At 40.2% G+C, this 22543-nt stretch overlaps 2 protein-coding genes across 2 annotated transcripts; both read right to left on the bottom strand.

The window, feature by feature from the left end:
• Nucleotides 1-596: 596 nt before the first annotated feature.
• LOC116902864 (olfactory receptor 2F1-like) lies at nucleotides 597-1538 on the bottom strand. Its single transcript, XM_032905194.1, has one exon. The coding sequence runs from the start codon at nucleotides 1536-1538 to the stop codon at nucleotides 597-599; it is 942 nt and encodes a 313-aa protein (XP_032761085.1).
• Nucleotides 1539-12325: 10787 nt separating this feature from the next.
• LOC116902863 (olfactory receptor 2F1-like) lies at nucleotides 12326-13264 on the bottom strand. The gene has a single exon (XM_032905192.1). The coding sequence runs from the start codon at nucleotides 13262-13264 to the stop codon at nucleotides 12326-12328; it is 939 nt and encodes a 312-aa protein (XP_032761083.1).
• Between the last annotated feature and the right edge of the window lie 9279 nt (nucleotides 13265-22543).

Here is a 22543-nt window from a genome sequence, read left to right as displayed (position 1 = left end):
GTTAGAGAAGGTCCAATTATGCCATGGTAGACATGTGGAACTCAGAGAATAACTTGTGAATCAGACCTTTTCTTTCATCATGTGGATCCTAGGACTCAAATACAGGTCATCAGGATTGATGGTAAGTTCCTTAACCCATTGAGCCATCTATCATCACAGAACTAGAGTCTTAACAAAATGACTTCTGTGCACTTCCTTTCTGATTCAAACACACCGCTATTCTGTTTTCTCTCTTCCTTTCAGTTAAGAAAATGCACACATTTCATTTAACCTTTTGGATGGTATTTACAACTTAAAGTTGTTGTAATTTGTTTCCTTTGATTCAAGCAGAAGCCAAAATAAAGACTAGTGGTAAAATTCTGCTTCCTATTACTGCAAAGGAGCATCATGTAGATTTAGGTCCTGATAACAATTCCCTTACACACATACACAGGCACACTTAAGGGCAGGTTATGTGAGTGGCTCATACCCTAGGCATGGCCAGGATTGTAAAACTAAAGGAAGTGACAGACAACGGTTGTGGACCACACACAAAATCTGCACATTAATTGGATCCATAAACCTAGAAGGACAACTTTCCTTTTGAAAACTGTCTCCTAATTCTTTGACTCAAAGTTTTTCATCAGAACTCGACTGAAGGCAGCCTTCACATCTTTGTTCCTCAGACTATAGATGAGAGGATTCAGCATGGGGGTGACCACAGCATAGAATAGCACAACCACCTTGTCCTGCTCAGCAGAGGCTGTAGAGCGGGGCTGCATGTAGGTGAAGAGGGCCATCCCATAAGACATGGAGACCACAGTCAAGTGAGAGGCACAGGTCTCAAAGGCTTTGCGCCGTCCCTGGGTAGAGCGGATCTTCATGATGGCAGCCACAATGTGGGCATAGGACAGAGAGACCAGGCAGCAGGGCACCAGCAGCACTACCACACTAGAGGCCAGAATCACCACTTGGTTGAGGGTGATGTCCACACAGGCCAACCTGACCAGTGCCAGTGTCTCACAGGCCACATGGTTGAGCACGTTGTGCCCACAGGTAGGAAGGCGCATGGTGACCGCTGTCTCCACAGCAGAATTAACTAAACCCACAAACCAAGAGACACCTGCTAGACCCATGCAGAGCCTTGGGCTCATCACCACTGTGTACCGTAGTGGATCACAGACAGCCACATAGCGGTCATAGGCCATGGCAGCCAGCAGCAAGAACTCAGTTCCCCCAAGAGTCAGAGCAAAGAAGAGCTGGGTCCCACATAGGGCAAAAGAGATGGTCTTCTTCTCCATGAGGAAGTGTGCCAGCATCTGGGGGACCCCACTGGAGGTATAGCAGATGTCTACCACTGACAGGTGACAGAGGAAGAAGTACATGGGCAGGTGGAGTCGTGGGTCCAGTGCAATAAGCAGGACAATGAGCCCATTGCCCAGCAGAGTCAGCAGGTAGGTGACCCCAAAGAGGACAAAGAGTCCAGCTTGGATGTGTTTGTCACTGGAGAGACCCATGAGGATAAATTCACTTACCCAGGTTGCATTGTCTTTCTTCATGGAGCAGCTGAGATTGCTGGTCAGGAGTAGGGGAAAGAGAGGTCAGAGGGGGCAAGTACAGGTATCACCATAGGTTATGCACTGAGTTCTAGGCTAGGATTTCAGTTGGACCTGGAACACAGCTTGGTGTTTTAAGCTGATGATTAGGGAGGAACATACCCAAAACAATGGAGAAAGGAAGATTTGCCACTGACATAAATGCATGAGATTCTGAGGGGCTAATCCCCACTTTAAATGTACCTTAAAAAATAGCACTAGTGATAAAAACTGCATGGTATTGGTACAGAGACAGACAGGTTGATCAATGGAATAGAATCTAAGACTGAGAAATAAATCCACATATCTACAGACACTTGATCTTTGACAAAGAAGGCAAATTATACAATGGAAAACAGAAAGCATCTTCAATAAATGGTGCTGGTCTGTCTGTATATTGAAAAATGAAAGTAGATTTGTATTTGTCATCTTGCACAAAGCTCAAGTCCAAATGAATCAAGGACCTCAACTTAAAACCAGATACACTGAATCTAATAGAAGAGAAAGTGGGAAAGAGCCTCAAACTCAATGGCACGAGGGTTGGTGGATTTCCTAAACAGAACTCCAATGGCTCATGCTTTAAGATCGCGAATTGGTACACGGGACCTCATGAAATTGAAAAGATTCTGTACAACAAAGAACATAGTTAATAGGACAAATCAGAAACCTACAGAATGGGAAAAAAAAAAAAAACTTCACTAACCCCACATCCAATAGAGGGCTAATATCCAACATATATAAAGAACTGAAGAAGTCCAACCACCACCACCACCACCACCACCACCACCACCACCACCACCACCACCACCACCACCACCACCACCACCACCACCATCACCACCACCACCACAATACCCCAGGCAACCCAATCAAAAAGTGGGGTATAGAACTAAACAGAGAATTAACAACAGAGGAACCCCGAATGGGTAAGAAGTACTTAAAGAAGTGTAAAGTCCTTAGTGATCAGGGAAATGCAAATCAAAACAACCCTGAGATTCTACCTTATACCAGTCAGAACAAGATAAAAAACTCAGGTGCTAGCACATGCTGGCAAGGATGTGGAGAAAGAGGAACGCTCTCCTCCATTGCTGGTGGGATTACAAGCAATCAATCTAGAAGTTCCTCAGAAAATTGGAAATAGATTTACCTCAAGACCCAGCAATACCACTCTTTGGAATATATCCAAAAGATGCCCCACAATGCCACAAGGGCATATGTTTCATTATTTTCATAGCAGCCTTGTTTGCGATGGCCAGTAGCTGGAAAAAACCCCGATGACCCATAACAGAAGAATGGATACAGAAAATGTGGTACATCTACACAATGGAATACTACTCAGTTATTGAAAAGAATGACTTCATGAATTTTTTTATGCAAATGGATGAAACTAGACTATGTCATCCTGAGTGATATAACTCAGACCCAAAAGCACATGCATGGTATATACTTACTAATATGTTTATATTGGCCAAAAAAGTACAGAATACCCAGGTTACGATCCATAGATCTCAAAAGGTTAACAAGCCAAAGGGCTCGAGGGAGGATGTCTCAATCCCTCTTGGGAAAGAGAACAAAAGCAATCATGGACAGGAAATGTTGGGGCAGAGGGAGGGAAAGATGTGGGAGAGGGGATAGGGAAAGGAAAGGGGAACATGATCAGGCATGGGTCCTGGGAAACTGGAGTGCAACCCTGATGGTCAGCAGAAAGAATGAAACAGATGACCTTGGGAGGTAGGAGGTGGTGGGGAGGTCCCTCTAAAATGTACCAGAGACCTGGGAGGTAAGAGACTCTCAGGACATAAAGGACTTTAGATAAAATGCCCTATAATGGGGAGAGGGAATTTGTAGAGTTCACCTATAGTAGAAAGACAGGGCATCAAGTGGAAGGATGGGATTGCCATCCCACAGTCAAAAACTCTGACCCAGAATTGTTCCTGTCTTAAAAAACAAAACAAAACAAAAAACCAAAACAAAAATCAAAAACCAAAAACCCCCAAAGAAACTGCAAGGACAAAAGAGCCTGAGGGAAAGGAGGTCCAGTGACAGCCCTAATTGGGATCCAGCTCAATGGAAGAAGGCTCTAAGCTCTGACACTATTACTGATGCTATCGTGTGTTTACAGACAAGAGCCTAGCATGGCTGCCCTCCAATAGCCCCAACAAGCAGCTGAAAGTCAGATGCAGATATTTACACCCAACCAGTGGACAGAATTTAGGGACCTCTGTGGTTGAAATAGGGGAAAGCTGGAAGAAGCTAAGGAGGAGGGCAGTCCCATGGTAAGACCAGCAGTCTCAACTAAGATCTCTCAGATACTGGACCACCAACCAGTCAGCATACATTAGCTGATATGAGGTCCCCAACACATATACAGCAGAGGACTGCCTGATCTGGCCTCAGTGAGAGAAGACACACCTAACTCACAAGAATCTTGAGGCCCCAGGGTATGGTGGGATGGGAGTGGTGGTAGGGTGGGGACATCGTCTTGGAGATAGGGGTTGGGGGAGGAGGTATGAGATGAAGAACAGTCAGAGGGCAGACCTGGAGGGGGATAATGACTAGACTGCAAAAAACATTAAGGAATAAAAAAAAATCTTGTACTCTTCAAATGGAAACAATATAGGAGGTAGTTTGTCAGTATAGAAGGACAGAGAAAAAATAGATTAAAGATCGGAAAACAGAGAATAATACAAGATTTAAAAATGAAAATAAAGGTGAAACAAAGAAAAGCAAAACCTCAGTAAGGAAAGCATGAAAGTGGAAAAGGTCTTAAAGACAATAAGGAAAGTGGAAAGAAAGGTAGCTTCTTCCCTGTCAGACAGTAGCAGCTAGCGTCTTATGTGTACTTCTGGGCCTGAGATGATGGGTGGTTCAGCATTTCCTTAAACCATTTCAAAGCAGCCATTCTGCCACGCTTCTTGTTCCCAATAAACTCCAGTGTAAATGATTGTATAGAAGAGAATCCTCCCACATCCTCCTCCCTGTAGCCAACAGCCACTAGGATGAGTCTCTCTTTGAGATGGACATCTCCTGTGTGCTGGGAGTGGTGAGGGGGTCCCTGTCTGTAAGAATCACAAGACAGAATAATAAGTTCCATCGTCTTACTTCATATAAATTTAATCAGGGACACAGAGATTAATTTAAAAAAGTACAAACATTAATTAAACCGGGTTAAATGTTATGAAAGAACAAGGTCAGTAATTGGATAATAATTAAATTTCAGCCTTTATTTAGATATTTAAGAAAGTGTGAGATTTTGGTGAACAAAGGGAGTCAGATGTATTGATACCAAGCATGAAGTCAGAAGGAAGCTCTCAATCCTTTCACTGTGGGAATTCTCCTTTTTCACCTGAATTTGCGTTAGACTGTCTACAGTCCATTGTGGCTGAACGGTTCTTGAGAAAATCCAATTAAATTCCCTCAGATATTTTTACTGGCATTACAATCTCTAGGCAGGCTTCTTCCTAACAGTTAAATAATTCATTTAATAAATATGGCAGGCTTCATGCCTTCACCCTGTCTTTAAGGAAACTTACCTTTCAATATTAAGACTCTGTGCTTTGAATATCAGTGTTTCTCCAGAATCAAAAGGGAAAAAAATATTGGAGTTTGGTGTTTTCCTTGAAAGTCAATACACCAGTTTGGGCCTATATAGTTAAACAATATAAATATTATAAACTATTACTAATACAACTAGAGCAGAGCCACAGCACCAAACTGGAAAGTTCTAAAAACTGTAATTCTGCTTTAATTTCCCATGGCGGAAACAGCGGTTAGAGTCCCATCTAATTGTTGGAAGGGGAGAGTAGAGTGTTGCTGGGCATTGCAGACAGCTCTGGTCTCTCTTTGGTTCTGATTCTGGAGTGAGCAGAAAGTATCACAGTGGGAAGCATGAAGGGTAGACAGTGGCTTTGGGTTTCACTTAAAGGATAGGATCAGGCTTAGGAAGGTGCTAGCTGAGACTCAGAGCACTGTGATAAGTCAGGGACGTTCCTCTGAGTCTTCAGAGAAAGAGAGAGAGAGTGGTTCCATTTGGTTTGATCTTATTCCCAGGTCACTTGTGACTGTAGAAAGAATCCTCATCTGTACCCTGTTGTGAAGGATCCAGATTCCATCCAGAGTGCAGTGAACCCTGCTAGAAATGGAAGGGTTCCCTCTTACTTTCCACATAAAGAATCCAAGGGGCAAGGTGAGGTCACCTGCACAGGTCTCAAATACACCTGAGAACCAATATGAAGCTCAGGTATCACCAGCACATTAGTGCGAGGCAGAGGGGGCTGTTGGCAGATATAGTCCAAGGAGGAGGATGCTTGAGGGCCATGGATGGTGGGGTCAGACTGGCATCTTGCCTTCTAGAACAGGGGATGCTCTCAATATGCAGCCAGGGAATCCCAGCTCTGGCTTGCCTACTTGAGCCATGAACCTGCTCTATTACAGGCTTCTTGACCTTTGTACTCCTATTTCTTTTCATTGGAATTATGGGAGCAACAAAAATAAATAATGCTTTCTGCAAAGTCTGTCAAGTAAGGTCAGATGAATCAGTGAACAGAAATACATTTTGGAAAAGCACTCAGTAAATCCTTACTGGACATTTTTCCTGCTCTCGGACAGTTCACATCACTTAGGCTAATTTATTCACTAGCCCAAAGACAAGTGACAGAGTGACATACAGAAGATCAGAAAGTTAAAAGAATGGGGGAAGAGCACAAGATCATTTATAACAACTCCCAATGATTAAACTTAATTTCAATCCTTTGTTGTAAAACATTTCAAGAATCTAGGTCAAATGTACATGTAGTCACTGTCAGCATCATTGCTATATGAACTTCCTACCTATTTGTTTTAGTAATATTTGATGTTGGTTTTATGTAAAGATCAACTCTTTATTTGATCAATGGCCTTGTTCAGATGTTTAGAAAATTTCAGTTCACTTTTCTGTATTTGATAAACACATGCTATATACTTGGTAGGACCTGACCAGTGACAGGAGCAGAGATTATCAGGGTCAGAAACTTATGCTTGCAAAAATAATAGAAAGGTTGTGTCAATATGCTCTTATCAGAGGAAGTTCCAACATTCCCTCAGTAACTGAGGACAGGTCCTGGCTGTGTCCCCAGGCAGTAGAAACACGGAAGTTATAAAATGGAAGTAAATAAATAAGCTGTGTTTGCTTCTCAAAACTGGGAGCAATGAAAAGAATGGTAGGACAATGACACCAATTTTCTGCTTGAATAAAATCTCATCTTTGTACCATCGGATAAGTTGTGATATTGCCATAGCATAGGTTTTATTCTTTTTGTTGTTGTTGTTTTTTCTTGTTTTTGTTTTTTTTTTTGTCTTTTCACTTAGCATATTAGGAATGGTAAGCATTAAAATTCCTTCTAGTTATACAGGTTTGTGACAAGTTAGAAACATTTATGGTAGTTTAAAACAGGATATAATGAAATACATAATTCTCTGCTCTTTTATCACTCTATGCATAAAGAGTAAAATTATTGGCAAGAAATAAGGGTCAGAGCTGGTGAGATGGCTCATGGAGTGAAGAAGCCTGCCGTCAATCATGACAACCCGAGTTTTCTCCTTGGAACCCACATGATACAAGTAGAGAACAACTCCTTCAAATTGTGTCTGATACACTTTTGCATGCCATTTTCATGTGTGTTCCCGCATAAATTAATAAAATGAAAACTATATTTAAAATGAAGGGTCTCTAAGATGCATTTAGGTCACAGATAAACAGTCTTTTCTTTTATTGGTTTTGTGTGTGTGTGTGTGTGTGTGTGTGTGTTCAGTAAATGGCATTTCTTGTCTTAAAGACCAAAGGTATTATGGATAAAGGGGCATATCATTAGTATTGGGAAAATCAGTTAGACTAAAAGTAAAAACACTCGTCTGACACATGAGCCTCTTTCCAAAGTCTTTCATCATTTCTGCTTTTGACATTGGACAGTTGAGACCATTTATTCTCTTTCCCTTTGGAAATCCTGGGTTCCCTATCATCCTTCACATGAACTATCTACTCCATCCCTTGTCCATTCCTGTTTACACCAACCGTTCAGATATTTCAAGGCAAAGATAATAGCCTTTGAGCTCCAATATTTTGTTCTAGGAATGTTTATCTATGGTATTTAGAGCATTGTAGTTGAATTGCATATTGAATGACTAACAGCAAAGGAGGACTTTAGGAATGACTTTTGTAAGTCACAATTTAAAACATGTCCAGCTGCAGCCAGTAAGAACAATACACTAGCGGTAACAATAGCTATCCTGGCTACTCCCAAAAGCTGAGCTCTGTCATCTCACTACCCCTTACAGCATTCCCTGTGCGTGAGTCACTGATGCAAAGTACTCACCTCATGTAAAGGATTCAAGTGCATGGGCATGCGGCTCCTCTCAAACAAATCCTTGAAGAACTTATTTTTTTGCCTTCTTAGGCATGGAGGTTTACTCTGTCAGTTTGGGGTGATAACTTTCAGAGCTTGGGAATCTCCAGAGGGCAATTACTTACTCTTGGTGTGTTCTTCTGCACTCTTCCTCCACTTACATCTCTGTTACCAAGCTTTCCTTCTAAAGTTCCCTGTGGAATCCACATTTTGAAAGCCTGTTACTCAACTTTTAATTGTCCTTGTAATTTCTGGGCTAATGAGACTGTGTATGGCTCATTTTAGACTTGGCAGGAGTCTGGAGCAAGGCATTGAATCCCTGACCTTGAGAAAGGAATTGAAAAACAAATTGAGCAGTAGAGGATTAGGTAAATCTGAGACCCTTCCTGTGCTTTGTAGGAAGATCACCAACAGTTCCTCCTTCTTTCCTCCTTCCAACTCCAAGTTGGTTTCTTTGATGTTGGAAGTATGGGCAACACAAGAGAACTGTCATCAATGACTGCAGAGCCATTGACAAGTCCCAAGTTCACAGTCACTAAAATGATCTTAGTCTCCTTGGTGCTGATAATGCTTTCCTGATATGCAGGATCATCCCATTAGTGACAACAGTCCTGAATACTATTATTTTACTTGTTCTTCTTCAGATAATCTCAAGCTCATTTTGTAAGGTTTCCCAGCTTCACGGTCTATGGTAATTCTAATTCAGAATTGTAGCCAAGACAAAGAGGCAAGGCAAAAATAAAAAAGAACAAATTGAACAACATAATGGAGGAAAAGAGGAGAGAAGAGTGATGCTTAGAATTTGGACTGCAAAATGTATGTCTTGTAAGAAGTGATGGGACTCTACCAAAGATAAAGGAGAACTATTAGGTACCATTTTTTCCAGAATAAATATGACCGGATATAGTTAAAAATGCTTTCTTGCTCATAAAAATGCACAGTATCAACTCTATGATACCTTTTTTTTAATAATAGATGATATGTAATTCTATGTAGGTTGGAAAATGGTAGGAAAAATGTCCAAACAATTGGATGACTATAGAATGCTCAAATGTCAAAGAGCAGTGATATCTAGGAAGGATCCATGGGTTATCTCTGGGTAATAAAATTGTAATTTCATATTTTTGTGCTTCTTTGATTATTAATATATATAAATGTCTAGAACCAAGACAAAGGTAAATATTACCAACTATATATCCAAGTGAGATGAAAGAACCTGTAGACATTGCTTCTCCTTATATAATAGCACAGTGATATTAATAAATTAGCCTACTGTTATCATACCCAGCACTAGTAATCTTTGTGAGACTGACTCACATTTGAAGGGTAAAAGAAGTATACATGTGTGCACAGCATAACTATTGCAAATGTTAACTCACAACAGCTTCAGTTCGCTGTACTGTTCTTAGACCTGGGCCTGGACAAAATTGGGCGTGACAACAGCTATTTATTGGTGAGGGAGGGATTAATAGTTCCCTTTCCCTACCCACTGAACTATTAGTTACTGATAGAGTCTGGGCAATCCATAGTCATGCACTTCAGTAATGATTGGTAAACCCATTAGGCCCCCAATGGATAGTTCTAGGCTCAAGACTACACAGATGGCTCCCTTGTCACTCAATGGGTCCCAAAATAAAACATGAAGTTGTGACTGTAACAAAAGCATTTTTGCAAAAAAAAAAAAAAAAAATGGAGGTTCAACACGGTGGGAAGAAGATAAGAATGACAATAATTAGAATATTATAATAGTCATTAAATTGTCTATAAACACATTTAATTGAGAAAAGAATGTATTGAAGAGGGAGAAGGTGTAATTAAAACTAGATCACATTTTGGCATGCCAACTGACGTTGTCAATTTTTTGGCATCCATATGATGACTCCATCAGCTGACGTGCCAATTTCGATGTGGGCGATTTCACAGCCTCTAGGTGAACAGCCATGGGCAATTGCTGGCTTCTGAGAGAAGAAAAAACTGTCTGAGGAGTGGGTTGTCTGATAGCTTGTTCAATCAAAAGGGGTTAGCCCTGAACATATAATGAGCAACACTAATGGGACTCAGCATGTTGTATTTATAAATTTATTTTTATATATGCAACAATATATCATGGATACTCTCCAACTCACATTATTCATGCAGGCAGGGTTAGAAGACAGGATTACAGTAGGCGTGTGTGAGTGATGTAGGACAGAGTAGTTGATCTTAGTTTCGGTCTTTCTTCTTCCTCTGTAATAACGGAAGGAAAAGGTTCCCCACATCAGCTGCTGAGTTTCTGGGGCCATGGCTTTCTCATACTATAATTATTTTTTAGCAAGCTTCAGTCACAAAAGTGCCTCTTGATTGCCCAGTGTAGTCATCAAACCTTTTTCTATTTATGAGAAAGACAATACGAAAATTGTAGAGATGTTTTTAAAAAGGTGGAAGAAGTTTAGGAAATTCTTTCAATCTATTTTCTTCAAAAAAAAGAAAGGGGGGGGAGATTGGGTGCGGCTTACAGAGTAGAATTAGAGCAGTATCTGGACCTTATGATCTGATTTTCACATTACACTAACTACTGTGCTGTCACTCAGGGCAGGAGAGATAGGTACCAGTACCTCGGGGAGCAGCAGAAGATAGGCTTAACTGATGGGTAAGGTGAGGAAAGGTTTAGGTTTATGGTTTTCTGCCTGTGGGATTCTGACTACCACAAGATTATGCTGGAATCAGGCTGAAGAACAGCATGACATGGGTAGTGAACTAGAGGTTGAATCAACAAGTCAACCTCTATTATAAAATATTCTGTTTCTTAGAAGTTTCAAGGGCTTGGATCTTATATTAAAATGTTTGTTTCATTGGGGTGATGTTGCAGTGGGTGAGCGATAAGAATGTAGTTTCAGTTTTTTACACATGGATCCAAATCGACAGCAGCCATTGCTAAAAAGACTGCCTGTCTTTCTTTGATCCATGTCAAGAATCTGATGGCTGACTTGGGTTTATTTTTGTCATTTTTGTTGTGAGCCTTAGCTTGTAGCAGCTGAACTGTCTTTTCCAGCATGAATTTGTTTCTCATTCAGCCAGAAAGAAGTAAAATAACTCATATTACTGCAGTGATAGAGCACAAAAGACATGCTAAGAGGGAAATCCAGACACAACAGGGCCCATCCTTTAGGACTGCTTTTTTTTTTTTTTTTTTTTTTGGAAATATTCAAAGTTGACAGATCCATAGATCGAAAGTACTGCAGTGGTTTTCAGAAGCTAAGATGATAGGGTGCCTTGTTGCAATGGCATTTTGTTGTGGGTGTGTTAAGAATGGGCTTAAGGTGGTATGATAAGAATGGCTTTAAGGTGGAAAGCTGTGAGGTTGTATGACATTGAGAGGAGGCTGAATGTTATTGAAACAAAAGTTTCACAAAAATCTTAATATCTGCTATATTCTGTCTTACTCCTTCTCTCAACCTGTTCCCAAAGCATGACGTAAAGGTTTGAACTGTCCTAAAATTATGCTACTGTGTTTCTTTAGTTTTGTTTCAAAGATAAATAAGGGATCAGTTTTCTTTGTTAAATGATATTTAATTATGATTTGTAAAAGTTGTTTTAAATGTTTGTTGATCACTGTTTTGTTTTATTACCTCAGGTGATTGGTACTCACTCATTTTGGTGTTTGTTAAATTGTTCCTGATGGAGAAACAGAGTTCTTGTCTTGCTTAATACTGTGGATGACCTCTGATTATGTGTAGTATAGCCTTGTGTTCAGGTATGTGCTCTGAATGAGTATTGGGGTTGGTGTGAGTATGTCATGGTAAATGTGTATACCATGGATACCAGAGAATAACTTGTGAGTCAGACATTTTCTTTCATCGTGCGGGTCTTGAGTGTCAAACACACATCATCATTACTGATGACAAGTACCTTAACTCACTAATCCATCTTGCCATCCCAGAAGTAGTGTGTTAACAAATTAGTGTGCATTACTCTGATGTCTGAAATACCACTCCTTTCTGGTTCATACACATTACTATATTGTTTTTTTCTCTTCCTTTCAGTTAAGAAAATGCACATATTTCATTTAACTTTCTACACGGTATTTACACCTTAATGTTGCTGTAATTTGTTTTCTTTGAACTAAGCCACATTAAAGACTGGAGGTAAAATTCTGCTCCTATTACCTCAAAGGAGCATCACATAGATTTAGGTACTGATAACTATTCCCTTACATACAAACACAGGCACTCTTAAGGACAGGTTATGTGAACTTCGTATACCCCAATACTGACTAGGATTGGGAGAGTAAATTCAGTGACAGGCATTGGTGTGTAGAAAATATACATGATCCATCTATTAAATGTGTTCATAATCTTCAGCAGGACACTTTCTTAAATGACATTTTTTTTTCTAATTCTTTGACTCAAAGTTCTTCATCAGAACTCGATGGAAAGCAGCCTTTACATCCTTGTTCCTCAGACTGTAGATGAGAGGATTCAGCATGGGGGTGACCACAGCATAGAAGATCACCACCACCTTGTCCTGCTCAGCAGAGGCTGTAGAGCGGGGCTGCATGTAGGTGAAGAGGGCCATCCCATAAGACATGGAGACCACAGTCAGGTGGGAGGCACAGGTCTCAAAGGCTTTGCGCCGTCCCTGGGTAGAGCGGATCTTCACTATGGCAGCCACAATGTGGGCATAGGACAGAGAGACCAGGCAGCAGGGCACCAGCAGCACCACCACACTAGAGGCCAGAATCACCACTTGGTTGAGGGTGATGTCCACACAGGCCAACCTGACCAGTGCCAGTGTCTCACAGGCCACATGGTTGAGCACATTATGCCCACAGGTAGGAAGGCGCATGGTGACCGCTGTCTCCACAGCAGAATTAACTAAACCCACAAACCAAGAGACGCCTGCTAGACCCATGCAGAGCCTTGGGCTCATCACCACTGTGTACCGTAGTGGATCACAGACAGCCACATAGCGGTCATAGGCCATGGCAGCCAGCAGCAAGAACTCAGTTCCCCCAAGAGTCAGAGCAAAGAAGAGCTGGGTCCCACATAGGGCAAAAGAGATGGTCTTCTTCTCCATGAGGAAGTGTGCCAGCATCTGGGGGACCCCACTGGAGGTATAGCAGATGTCCACCACTGATAGGTGACAGAGGAAGAGGTACATGGGCAGGTGGAGTCGTGGGTCCAGTGCAATAAGCAGGACAATGAGCCCATTGCCCAGCAGAGTCAGCAGGTAGGTGACCCCAAAGAGGACAAAGAGTCCAGCTTGAATGTGTTTGTCACTGGAGAGACCCATGAGGATAAACTCACTTACCCAGGTCACGTTTTCTCCCATGGAGCAGTTGGCCCAGCTGGCCAGAAATATAGGAAGTAGAATCAAGGACAGGCAAGTTAAAATATCATTTTACATTGTGCACTTAGTCCTAGGCTACTACTGGAACAAGAGGTGGGACATAGCCTTTTATTTTTAATCTAGGTGGTTCAGGGAGGAAATAATAAAGACAATGAATTTATTCTCCTGAAAAGAAAAAAGAAAAAAAAAAGCAGAGAGGGTGTTGGACAGGGGAGAAACTACAGATAGGCATGGTGGCACTTCCTATAATCTTATCATGGGGAAGTTGGAGGCAAATGTATCAGAGATCAAGAACAGTCTGAGCTACGAAAGGGAGTTTGAGGCCAGTAGGGGCTCAATGAATCTCTTTCTCAAACAAGCAGATAACTAAAGCAGAAAGGGAGACTTGGCTTCTCATACTAAAGTATCAATTTCTGAAGGTTAACACCCCTGATTTGGCCATTAATTTATATCTAGCATCTTTTGCCATAACAATTATAAGTAATCAATCAATGTAGAAGGAAATATGATCCATAATAGGCATGGAGGAAAAGAAAAAAGTATCACAGATATAAAGAAACAGTAAGGGAAAATTAACGTCTAGGAAAATTAAAGACTTGGGCATGGGCAAGGGCAAGGGCAAGGTAGTACTGAAAGTTATCAGGACAATAAAAGTACGTTGTATAATGTGGTGGATCAGTGGTCATGTCTTCCCATCAAACACAAGGGAAGAATAAGGATGCTTTCATGACTGCCAGCATCATTTCCAACATCCCAGTTCTTATTGTTATCCAGGCTTCTTGCAAGTCTAGGTCATGGCCTTGCACGGAAGTCCTCTCAAATGCTCTTAGTTTCATGAATCTGTGTTGAGGAGGCTTATGTCCCTGAGATGAACATGTGTTAAGAAGCTGATTGTCCCAAGAAATGTGCAGGGCATTTTGTTCCTGTCCATGAGCACAAAGACAGAGACATTGGTCATTCTTTCTTGGCTCTTATAATATAGAGATTAATTTAAAAAGATAAAAATAAGTATACTTGTGCTAAGCACTATGGATAAATACAAGGTTAGGACTTAGTTAAATAAATTTTACTTTTGGTGGATATTCCTTATATCTCAATAATATGCAATATATATTGTGCATTTTAAAGATATTTAAGTAAGCAATAATGCAGTAGTTGCTGAGAGATTTTGGTGAACAGTGGCATGTATATTGATGCTGAGCGTGAGGGTTTGGAACGGTCTTGACCTTTTCCACTACGGTGAATCTTTTTTTCTGCCTGAGTTTGTACTAGGTCATTGCCTTTTATGGTAGTTAACTGTTCCTTGTATAAAGTTAGCGTCATCAGATACTTTATTCCAAATTTTAGGTGTCTTTCTTTCTCTCTAGTATTTATCTTTCCAGATCTATACTTTATTTATTCTTTTGCTCAATTTTATTTTATTGTTTTACTCGATTCTTTTTCAATTTCATTCAGATATATAACATTCTTTGATCAAATCCCCCTTGTTACTATCCTTTCTTGTCTTTTTTCATACCTAGCCACTCCTTTTTTTTTTCTTGAGTCCTTCTGCCTCCCACTTTCATGTGTCTTCCTCATGTGTGTGTGACCTTCTGCAATGAATTAGGGTTCCTGTCATGAGCATCAATGAAGGGATTATTTGCGTGGGGCAATGCACGAAGCTTATTGTTTCTTCATATTGAGTGAGGTCACACAGGCCTCCCATGTCATTTCTCTTTTGTGTGTGTTAGTTTTGAAGCGTCACCTTCACATTTTTAACTACCTGTAGAGGCCAAGAAGATAGGAAGGGGATTTTTGGGAGGAGGCGGTAAAGGAGGTGAGATTGTAGGGCACAGGTGATATGGAAATAGAGCAAACAAGTACTAGGGATGGAAAAGTTTGAGTAGAAATATGGGTGGGGATGGGGGAGGAAAGGGCTTGGAAGAAAGCTTAACCCAGTTTTTCAACTCACCTGGATGAAACCCTTCCTTTTGATATGAAGTGTGCATTTAAAAACATCAGAGGTTTCACAGAATAAAATAAGAAAATTTAAAAATTGGACCTTGGTATATTCTTTGGAGGTCAATGACTTCATTATACCTAAATCATTGTAGCAAATTAGAGGACATTCAGTGTATCAAGATTACGGCAACCAACCGGATTAGAGACACAGCTTCAACTATAAGCGTTCCGAAGAGCATAATTCCATTCTGATCTCCCTGTCTGCCAACAGTGACTGGATCCCTAATTGTTGGAGTGGGAGAAGAGTATTCTAAGATAGAGCAGGTCCCTGGCCTCCCCACAGCTCTGATCCAAAGTGTATATTTCATTCTTTTCCAGCTTTACTTACATATATAACATTCTTTGATCAAAGTAACCCTGTTATCCTCTTTTACCTTATTTCCATTCTCACCATGAAGGTGCCTCTGGCTCGAAGGTATCTCTATGGAAACCAGGAGAGGGGGCATTAGATTCTCAGTGTTAAAGGTTGGTGATAGGGTCAGACCCTAGGGAGATGCCAGTTGGGATTCTGAACGCTGCCCAGGGAGCCTGTGACAGTCTGCTAAGCTTGTCCTCTGAGTCAGCAGAGGGAGTGTCTCATTGGACTTATTACCAATCTGAGGCCACTTATTACTTACAGACAGAATTTTCACTTTCAGATTGGAATGAGAGATTCAGATTCTCTCCCAAAAAATGTGGTCAAAAAATGTAGAGATGAAAGGAACCACAGAGTAAGGAGCCAGAATTTTCTTCATCTTATGCACAGGGAATCCAAGGGCCTGGGAGAGGTCGTCTGTCTCTGTCTTAGATCCACCTAGGGACCAAGATAAAGGCAGTCTGCCTGACAGACAGAAGTGTCTTTGGTCAGATATGACTCATGGAAGGGGACTGCTGGGCATCTTAGATGGCGGTCTCAGGAAGGTATTCTGAGATACCAATAGATGTGGAGAGTAGGTAAAGCTTTGAATGAAAAGTTAGGAAATCTGCGTTGTGGTCTACTTGTTTCATGAATGAATCACCTGACTGCCATAACTTCAGATTCTTCATCTGAAATGTGTGGATGATGACACATTTCCTTGGAGTTTTTGAATATATATCAGATGAACTAATAGATATAAATTTGTTTCAGCCACGTACTCAGTAAAATCTTAAAAGGCATGATCCTTACACATCAGAAAGCCTACAGTACTGAGGCCAATTCTGTCCACCAATATGCAGACAAGTGACAGGTAGGAACAAGTGCTTTTAAGGTCAGAAAGTTAACAGAATGTGGCCTCAAGATAATCTGCAATAAACCACAGTGCCTAAGCCCAATTACAGAATTCCTGCTTCAATACATTTCAGAAATTAAGTTAGACTATCCATACACAATGCCCATTGCACACAGCAAAAACTCCCCATCTTTTTATTCCATTTTAGACCCAAGCTAAACTTTTATTCTTGATAGATGACTTTGCTGGGAGCTCTTTTGGACAATTAGAGAAGAATTTCATCCACCTTTCCCTATTTCATAAACAATTGGTGAGAGCATGGCAGGGCCTCATCAGTGGGAGGAGCATGAGCTCCAGGTGCTATCGAAAGAGGACCCTCTCTCTAGAAGCTCACCCTGGCAGAGGAGCTAGAGACAGCAAGTCGTTAAGCTCCTTTGTTACATAGGAAGCTTCAGTAGCATCCCACTAACTAGAGACTGCCTATGCCAGCAAACAATAGATGTATTTTACATGGGAGCACAAATACTCCTATATAGATATAAAGTAGAAGTAAAGAAACAACTAATATTTCTGTTTCTTTGAAGATATGTTTGAGATTATGGCAAGACATGCTTGCAGCATGTATTAAATTCCATTGACACATCATCTGGTTAGCTGCCATATATGAAATGTGCACGCTCATCTGCACAGTGAAAGTGTTAGATTTAGTGAGCATTACAATATCTTGTAGTCCTAAAGGTTTATGATAAATTAAGATTCATGCATTATAGTTCAAAGCAACAAAGAAAGTAAAAATAAAGTATTTGGTTTTCCTGCATTCTATGCATGCCTAAGAAAGTTATAGGTCAGATAGTATTATTGGTCACAGGGTTTCCTATTGAATTATTCAGACTGAACATAAAACTCTTTTTGGTGATGGTTTTTAAAATCAGGGACCAAGGAAATAAGAATGTGGCTATGCGATTAGATACCATACAACTCTTTGGTCAAGCCAAAGTGCTTACAATCTCCCATGATACAAGTCTTCATTCAAAGTCCAATCTAGATAAAATCCAGGGTGAAAATTCCACTATAGCAACAAATTTCCTATCAAATCAAGAATCAAACTTTTCTTTCTCTTATTGGAATTATTTTCCCAAATGCCAAGATGGTTCACAATTTTGCCTTTTAGAGAGGGAGGGCTCTATATCTGCCTTTGGATCTTCTACCAACCCCATACCTTCTCCTTTCTTTCTCATGACAACATTGGAGAGATGCTTCAAGACTAGGCAGTAACTTTTGATTTACACTATTCCATTCCATAAATGCCTGCCTGCATCGAACATTTTGTTTAATAGTTCATTGTTGGGTAACAGACCTAGAAGGACTCTTTAGTGGCCAGAAATCAATGAGTTTCATCAATAAGTCACTGGAGGAATTCAAAATACCTCTAACCGTAACCAGTGAGAACAACACAGGAGATGTTAACAGAGCCATGCTGGGTGCCTAAGTGGCTTTGGTGGCAGACGCTCATCACCTGCTCTGAACTGTCCCTGTAGGGAAACCACTGAGGCCAGTGCTAACCACCTGTACAAGACTCACTTTGGCTGGGCAGGTGGGACAACCCTTAGGACGTCCTCGGAGCACAGTGTTTCCTCTTCTTGGGCATGGAGGGTTTCTTTGTCATTCTGAGCTGATAACTTTTCAGAGCTTATGGATCCCCAGAGGGCAATTATTTGCCTTGAAAAAAGTATCTATTCTTCCCCTAGCTAATTCTCTACAATCCCACCTCTGTCTTCTAAGTTCCCTGTGGAATAAACATGCTGACAGTATTTTACGTAAACTTTTAATTGTCCTAGTTCCTAGGCTAAAGAGACCTCTGACTTTTGAATCTTTCAGTACATTCTAAGGCTTCTTCTGTATTGCTAGACACTTTTTCTATGGTCAGGGGACAGGGATATTTGTCTTTGTGGCCTGATTACTGGGGATTGACAGTAATTGGAACTTAACAGTATCTGAAATGGCTAGAGAGATACATGGTAAAACCCTTCAAGACATAGGCACAGGCAAGGACTTTCCAAAAAGGACATGGACAGTGCAGGAAATGACCCAAAGAGCTGACATATGGAATTGCAAGATATTAAAATCTTCTGTATAGCACAGGAAAAAAATCTGCAGGGGGAAGAGGAGCAGACAGAGTGTGTGGAAATTTTTGCCAACCATTTATCAGGTCTGTCTGACATGTAACTAGGTCTGTTGCATATAGGATATGCAACTCTATAGGGTACATAATTAGTTGCAAAAATTAAACATCAATGAAATAAGTCTTCCGATCAATAAATGAGCTAATTAACAATCAACAATTTTCAAAGGAGAAATCCAAATGGCAACAAATACTGGAAATTTGGTCAATATATCCTAGGTCATGAGAGCAATAAAAATTAAAACTACCTTGGCATTCTGTCTTACTCCAATCTGAAAGCTATTATAAAAACAAACGAAACAAACCAAAACAAAAAATAAATTCTGGCAAAAGTTTTGAAGAAAGAGGAACCCTTAAACACTACTATTGGATGTGGAAACTTGTGCAGTCACTGTGGAAATTGGTGCGGAGTTTTCTAAAAAACAAAAACAAACAAACAAAAATCTGAAAAAAATAATCCCCTGAAAATATAGTTTATCAGACAGCCAGCTCTATTCTACTTTTGGTAGTATACTTGAAGGAATCCAAGTTAAAAGACCACAGTAATACTTGCACATCTATGTTTACTGACGCTCTACTTACAATAATAGCTAAGATACAAAACCAACCTAGATGTCCATCAGCAATTGAAAGGATAGAGGCCCATATAAACGATCGAGTTTAGGCCCATATAAATGGTAGAATTTTAGTCAGCCATAGAGAAAGATCAAATCATGGCATTTGCAGAAAAATAGATGAAACTGGAAAACACGATGTTAAGCTAAATAAGCCAGACTGACTAAGACAAGTTTTGCATGCTTTTCATCCTGTGTACTTCCGTGTATTCACATGTACATGCGTATATTTACTTATAAGTGTCTGTGAGTAGGTCATGAAACTAGAAAGAGAATCATGAGAATAGGGGAACAGATCTTAATGGGGGGAGGAAAAAAGAGAGAGGGTCGTCAAATATACGTGTCATTAAAGCTTAAGGGATGCCTATTTGGCGGCAGGAGGCTTGGGTGACTGATAATCAGAATAGAATATAGTGCTACACATATATGAAAATGCCACAATGAGCTTCAGTACCTTTTTTTTGCTAACTTTAAATTTTAATTTAAGAAGTTTTAGAAAAAAAGACTATACACGGACTGACCCTGGGCTCCAACCTCACAGGTAGCAATGAATAGCCTAGTAAGAGCACCAGTGGAAGGGGAAGCCCTTGGTCCTGCCAGGACTGAACCCCCAGTGAACGTGATTGTTGGGGGGAGGGTGGTAATGCGGGGAGAATGGGGAGGGGAACACCCTTATAGAAGGGGAGGGGAAGGGGTTAGGGGGATGTTGGCCCGGAAACTAGGAAAGGGAACAATCGAAATGTAAATAAGAAATACCCAAGTTAATAAAGATGGAGAAAATGAAAAAAAAAGTTTTGGAAAAGGGTTAAAGTAATTGGGAAAAGGAAAGGAAAGAGAAATTAAATTATAGAAGCTAGATTCTGTCCTAGAGGGAAAAGATACAATTTCCTTCTCTTCTATATCCAACAACTCATGTGGGTGACAAGGGAATTGTGTATATACCTCACATAGTTGAGCAGTTATTTCCATGGCAAGGAGCCATTGAGAAATCTCATGTTCAGACTTGTTCCTTCCCAATAGCGTTCTTGGTGAGTTCCTGTCTTATCTATTTTATTGTATTTCCTTTGTGTATTTGCACAGCATAAAAGTTTGCCTTTCTAGATTTTGTCATTTCCATCACTTTTAAATATAAATATGAAAATTTAAAGTATTTGCATATGCATGTCTGTGCAGGCATATGTGCATTTGCATGTAGGTGACTTTAGAGTCCAGAAGAGAGCATTATATGCCTTGAAACTAGAGCTATAGGTAGTCATATACCTAATATAGGTACTGGTAATCAAAATCAGGTCCTCTTGGAAGAATATAAAGCCCGTGATTAAGATTTTATTATAACATTTACATATAAGACTTAATGAAAATAAATGAAATTATTTATCAATTGGAAAGATATTACTTTGTATGACTGAGTAATTTTTATATTATTTGACCATTGCTAGGCAGATAGAGATGTCCTGATCTGTAGTTATGATTTATCACTATAATGGATCAGGGAATGATCATTTGACTTCATGCTCTCTCCTCTTTGACAATCTGAAAATCACCTTTGTTCTCTCTACCACTGAGCTTAATATCAGGTCCTGGAAGGCTTCTCAATTTTAAGGTCCATGGGAAAAAATTCTGATAGGAATTTCCACTGGAAGTTGTAGCCAAATATTAAGAGGGAGAGCAGAAGTGAAAAACAGTTGGAAGGAACCAAAAGTGTAAAAGAAAATAATATCTGAGGGGTGGATCTTCCAGAAGTAGACTTGATATGGACAGATAGAGTTCATACCAAAACTGAAAGATAAGAGCTGTTGGGTACCATTTTTCAGACTACATTCTATTATCATATAATACAAATGCTTTCTGCTTGCCAAAAAGAAGTTGCATCTTTTCTATCTTCTGAAAAAATAAGATTACAAATGATATAGAGCTAGAGTAAAAGAGGGATTGGAGAGTAGAAAAGTATTAGTGTTAAATTCATCATTGAGACCCCACACGAGATCAAGCCAGTTAACATTCAATCATGGAATGGGAATGGTCTCCCAAGTCCCAATTCCTAGCTGAGGAGTTATTGGTGGTCAGTAGCTTCTAGGAGAGATAGAACAAGTTTTCTTTAAGAGTATGTTCCCTGGTAGGTCAAACATGCTTCAGTAAATGACGCCTGACCTGTGAGTGTCGGTATAACGCAAAACGGGCTTGGTGAGTTACCAAAAAAGCAGAGAACATAAAGCTGGGAAGGGGTGAGACATGGAAGGAATCTGGGAATAATGGAGGGAGAAGCCAGAGGTGGATGAATAGGTTAAACTACATTGCACACATGTATGAAGTTATGAAAAACAAGTATCATGTTAACAAAAGAATGATACATCAAAAATGAATTGGAAGACAAGAAAGTATTTGTTGGTTATTTCTGGCTTCTAAAAATCTAATGTTTCTAAAAGAAACATTCTTTTGCTTATCACTATTTAAAAATTGTCCACAATAAACATATATTTGAATTCTGAGTACAAATTAAAATGAACAGTCTTGGAAATGTGGAGATAGATCAACAGGTAAGGTGCTTGCTAGGCAAGCATAAGGACTTTGGTTGAGATCCATGGAACCCACATAAAAATCTGGCATGGCGGGCGGGAGAGATGGCTCAGCGGTTAAGAGCACCTGACTACTCTTCCAGAGGTCCTGAGTTCAATTCCCAGCAATCACATGGTGGCTCACAACCATCTGTAATGGATCTGATGCCCTCTTCTGGTGTGTCTGAAGACAGCTATAGTGTACTCACATATATAAAAATAAATAAATAAAAATCTGGCATGGCATACAAAAGCTTGTAACCCCAGTGCTACAGTGGGGTGGAGATAGGAGGATTGCTGAAGCTTTCTGGGCACCAGCCTAGTTCCAGGTTAATAGAAAGACCTCTTCTCAAGGGAATTAAGGCAGAGGGCAATAGAGCCTACTGGGCCCATATATGTGTACAGACAACATTAGGTGTGCCAATATAGCTCTACACATGTGTACAACACACACACACACACACACACACACACACACATACACACACACACCTTTAATATTGATATAGACCTGTCTCATTGAGATAGTGATATTAGGAAATAATCTTCTTTCTCTCTTAACATTTAGCAACAGTAAACTGCCTTTCAGTGACATGGATGGTTGTTACAGAATAAAGGAAGATATAGTAAAATTATATCTCATCAAAATAGATATAACCACAAGTTTTAGGTTATTTATACCAACAAAGGTAAATCTCTTTGTACTCTCTGGTAGGACG

The sequence above is a fragment of the Rattus rattus genome, chromosome 6, assembly GCF_011064425.1.
Source record: "Rattus rattus isolate New Zealand chromosome 6, Rrattus_CSIRO_v1, whole genome shotgun sequence".
In the NCBI taxonomy this organism is placed as follows: Eukaryota; Metazoa; Chordata; class Mammalia; order Rodentia; family Muridae; genus Rattus; species Rattus rattus.
The sequence above is the reverse complement of the archived record's forward strand: the minus strand, read 5'-3'. Positions and strand labels throughout refer to the sequence as shown.